Consider the following 4,499-nt stretch of genomic DNA (forward strand, 5'->3'; position numbering starts at 1 on the left):
GCAAGTCTTGGAGTTGGGGATCATAAGCGAGGCAGGGCCAGGAGAACTGGGGCACCCTCTTTCATATGGGGTCTCTCCCAAGCCCCAAGGTCATCACTGCCCTTCCTGCCCCTACCCCCAGGACCCTGGTCTGCTGGGGCCTCTGTGCACCCCTGGGGTCCTGGCCCCCGGTTCCGCTTACGTGGTCGATGAGCTCCTTCACGAGGCCGTTCCACTGGCCCTTGTCATCCTGCGCCCCGTACTTGCCGTCTTCCACCAGCCGGATCTCGTAGGAGAAGCCCAGGATGTGGGCCAGTTCCTTGAGCAGGTCGATGCAGTAGCCCTCGAACCGGTCGTTCCCGTACAGGGTCCTGTCGGACTTCCGGAACATGACAAAGGGCTCCTCCTGCAGGACAGACGGGGTGGAGATGACAGGGGCTGGGGGCGGGGAGGCTGGTGTGGGCTGGACCTCTAACCTTGTTTTTGGTTTTTAAAATTTATTTTAATTTTTTGCTGTTAGGTTGTGTGCTCGCTGGAGAGAGACTGAGAGCGGGAGAGAGAGGGAAAGCGAGTGATCACTCCCCGGGGGGATGCCCATGCTCCAATCCCTTCTCCTCCTTTCCTCTCTCAGGATTTTGGACACACATGCACATGTACCCAGAGAGATTTTCAAGCTGCAGGGTCCAGGACTTGAACCACATAGCCAGCCACGTGGATCCAGCCCCCTTAACCTCCATGCCACTTGTGGCCCCGACCTCTTGTTTTTACAAGAACACGTGGGGTAGCTTAGATGAATGGCGGTGCAGTCAGGGGAGGGAAAGCACCTCCCCCGGGAGTCGGGGTGTTCCACCAACGGCTGCCTACGGAGAGGCCCTGGCACAGGTGGGAGCTCAGTAGGTACTGGCTGATTCCACTGCCTAGCGGGCACAGAGCCAGCAGTGGTGGGACGGGGATTTGAACCCGAGATGATTCCGAAGCCCACGTCCTCTCTGCTGCACTAGCACACAGGCCAGGGTCTCAGCGTGTGGGTCCTGGACCGGGAGGATCCGCATCAGCATCACCAGGAAACTTGTCAGAATGCAGATTCCTGGGTGCCACGCAGATCTAACTGAACCCTGGTGGGGCCTGGCAGTCTGCTTTCGGTGGCTGCCCGGGACTCTGACGCCCACTTATGCTTGGGGCCACTGCAGCCACTCCCTTCTTAATTTCTCCCAACTTGTTTGAAGGTTCAACCTACAGAGTCCCTGCAGCCGCTCCCTCTGCGAGGGTCTCTCCAGTCCTGTCTCAGGAGCTGCCGGGCGAGTGACCGCTGGTAATGGTGACAGCCTGCACTTGTGGTGGCTGTCAGGCTCTCAGAAATTAGAAGGGGGACGGTGCCACACAGGGCCCAACACAGAGCACAGCAGCACCCCGGAGCTCTGCAGACAGAGCCGCTGCCGCCACGTTCAACCTCACCGTGGGCTCTCCGGAGTAGGTATTAATCCCACTTAAAATGATGAATCCCACCTGTTCACGAGGACGGGGGTGGGGGGGACCTGCGTGCCCACCTGGATGGCATGGAGGGAAGTGGGATGCCCTGAGTCCCCCGGGCGCCTCATCCTGGTGGGCACCTTAAGGTGGCTATGGGGCCAGAGTCACCTGTCTATGCCAGGCTCCGCCCTCTCCAGGTGATGGGGTGTCAGTGAAAGGCTTAGACTGGGGCATGGCTGTCTGATTTGTCAATTAGGACCTCACCCTGGCAACCCTGCAAAGGGTACCTGCGAGGAGAGGCAGAAGAACAGCGAGAAGCTGCTGAGCTCGTCCGGCCTGACACGGCTGAGGTGCTGCGGGCTCTTAGGTGGCAAGACCCAGGCCCGCGGTGGTTCCAGGGTCCAGATCACCTGCAAGTCCATTTCCACGGGTCCAGCCACCTAGCCCCACTTGTAAGTCCCCACCCTGAGCCTGGGATGAACAAGGTGGACTCCTAGAAACCCCCACATTTGTTGGGTTCCTACAATGTGCAGGGCATTGGCCTTTGTCACAGGCTGTTTGATTTCAAACCCGCTTGCTTGTAAGAGAGGTGTCATCATCCCCATTTGAGGGGTGAGGGAACAGAGAAGGTCACTAAGGTGCCCCACGTCACACAGGAGCTGAACTGCGGTTTGGAGGACTCCAGTCCCAGCCCTTCCCCGTCACCTCTGCCTGGCGTGGCTTCCCTCTATTCCTTGGGGCCAGGCCTTCCGGAATTCATCTGCCTCTCTAGATCTGGCGCTCAGTCCACAGCTGCACTCCATGCCCAAGTTACCTGGGCTTCCTTCCTCAGGCCCCAGTCCTGTTCCTGCCTGGGGTTCCTCAGCCTCCTCCTGCCAACCTTCCCCATCCACCTCGGCACCGTCATGGCTCAGAACGCCATGAGCCTTCGCCGTGAGCTGCCAGGTCAGGTGCCCACGCTCAAGCGCACTCCTACCCGGTCACGGAGGTGTCTCATCACGCTCTCACCTGGTGGGGCGGGCCCTGGCAAGGACCCACATCAGTGGTCCTCAGGAGCAGAACCCACTGGCAGCTTCCTGCCGTCCTCCTGCTGCGGTGGGTGCACTCAACTTTTTGACCCTTACCCCAGCAACATGGCCTCTCAACATCCCACACTGCCCAGGACTGCTCCAGCCCTTCAGTCGCCCTCAGATGCTTCAGAGAAGGAGTTGGGGAAGTCTGAATCCCAAGGGGCTCCCGACACTAGGGATTTGGAGAAGCCACTTCTGTCTCTTTGTAGAGAGCTGGAGCTTCAGCCTCGACACCACCACCACGCTAAGCCTCAGTGCCTCCCTCCCTCTCCCTCCAACCTGGCAGGCAGCTCAACAGCACTGCAGAAAAGAGTCTAGGTGGGGCCGAGGGGCAGCGGGTACCAGAGCAGAGAGGGCTTCGGCTGGCCCACACACCGCCTCAGTGCACGCTAATCTCGGGCGGTGCTCCCCCGGGCCCCAGCACAGGGTCCGAGATGGTTCAGCCCCGGTGCATCCTTGGTCGATGCTCTTGTGCAGTGAACCACCTGCATCACTGGACCTGCTGACCCTGACTTGGGCTCAAGGGACGCACGAGAGAGAAGGTGCCATCTTTCCCAGGGCACCTGCCAGCTACACATTGATTCCTGGGTAAAATCTACCTCCTTCCGTAAAGTGGGGAAAAGAACGGAACCCTCCTCATCGCGGGGATAAACGCATCAATCTATTAAAAGCACTTAATATGCCCCCTGGCAAATGTCGGCTGCCGTTACTGTTATTATTATTACTGTTACTACCGTCTTCTTCCCGTGTGTTGGTTAGCCTGTTACCACAGTGACCCTTCCAGCCTAGAGGCCATCCCCAATGTCGCCAAAGGTGAGAAATCAGGACGGGTAGCAGAAAACCATGTCGGGAGAGGTCCCCGAGATAGCTCGCTTCCTGACCCTCTCTGCACGCCCCTCCCCGGCCTATCCTCTAAAATTAGCACTTCATTTGTGAAGCCACCACAGCCCCAGAATCTATACATCTCCATATAAATACGCTGCCTTCGGAGCAGCTGTAAAATGCCATTAATTTCGGGAAGTGCTTTGCGGATGGCATACATATTTAACAGCCAAAGCCCAGAGCATTAAAATGGTGCTCGCCTTAGTAATGTGTCTCTAGACCTGCAACATTTCCTAGGGGGTAATTCTGAACTCCGCCAACTACTTATTCATGGACTATTTCACAATTTATTACTGGAAATGTCCAGACAGCCAATTCACAAGCTCTCTCGGCTGCTAATCGATTGCTCAGTGAAGGTGCCCTCAATTTCATAACTTCACGCTCTCCTATTGCTCCGGAGAACAGCCGCCGGAGCAGGGTAATATTTCTCTTCAACAAGTCACAGAAAACAGGGGTCCGGAAAAATAACCTTTCCCAACTTCCGTGGCCGGGGCCCTCGGTCTGGCTTCTCTGTGATCACGGAACTGGCGTGAAAGTGCCAAGCTTCTCCCAGTGACAGAACAGTGGGGTTGGAGAGGAGGGCTCCGAGGGCTATCCCAGGTGGGGAAGGATCCAGGGTTAGTACCTAAAGGGGGGTGTTCCCAAGCTGCCCTTCCGGCTGGGGCCCCTTGCCCACACCTGCACGCACTGGCACACACACTACGTCCCTGGATGTCCCATCACTGAAGCCAAGGACCCTGAACCTACCAGTCAGAGCCAGGTGAGTGCATCAGGAGTCCTGCTCTCCCAGCAGGAGGAGCAGGGGATGGCCCCTGCCTCAGACGCTTCTCTCAGCCCACAGCCTGGCCTTGGCCTCTCTTTCCCCTGTTGCTGAGTGCAGAGGGTCTATGTGGGTCACAGTGTGTATCCAGACCCTGTGCATAGCTGGTTCCACACCCCCACACACCCCCACACACACGCCGACAACGCCGCTCACATCAGCAGCCAGAAGAACCCTGAACCTTCAAACGCAGGCCCCCAGGAGCGAGTCGGGTGTGTTTTCTCGGTGTGTGAGCTGAGGTTTGGGCAGATGAATTTTTCATGAGCGCATGGAAGAGC

General features: G+C 57.8%; 1 protein-coding gene across 1 annotated transcript in view; it reads right to left on the reverse strand.

Annotated features, from left to right (window-relative positions):
- Positions 1 to 4,499, reverse strand: part of GRIK3 (glutamate ionotropic receptor kainate type subunit 3) — a 251,165-nt gene that overhangs the window by 39,979 nt on the left and 206,687 nt on the right. Inside the window, exon 10 of the mRNA XM_006158576.3 lies at positions 182 to 385. Within this exon, the coding sequence (XP_006158638.2) occupies positions 182 to 385 (204 nt within the window). The remainder of the gene's footprint in view (positions 1 to 181; positions 386 to 4,499) is intronic.

The sequence above is a fragment of the Tupaia chinensis genome, unplaced genomic scaffold (genome assembly GCF_000334495.1).
Source record: "Tupaia chinensis unplaced genomic scaffold, TupChi_1.0 Scaffold000604_1, whole genome shotgun sequence".
NCBI classification, from domain to species: domain Eukaryota; kingdom Metazoa; phylum Chordata; class Mammalia; order Scandentia; family Tupaiidae; genus Tupaia; species Tupaia belangeri.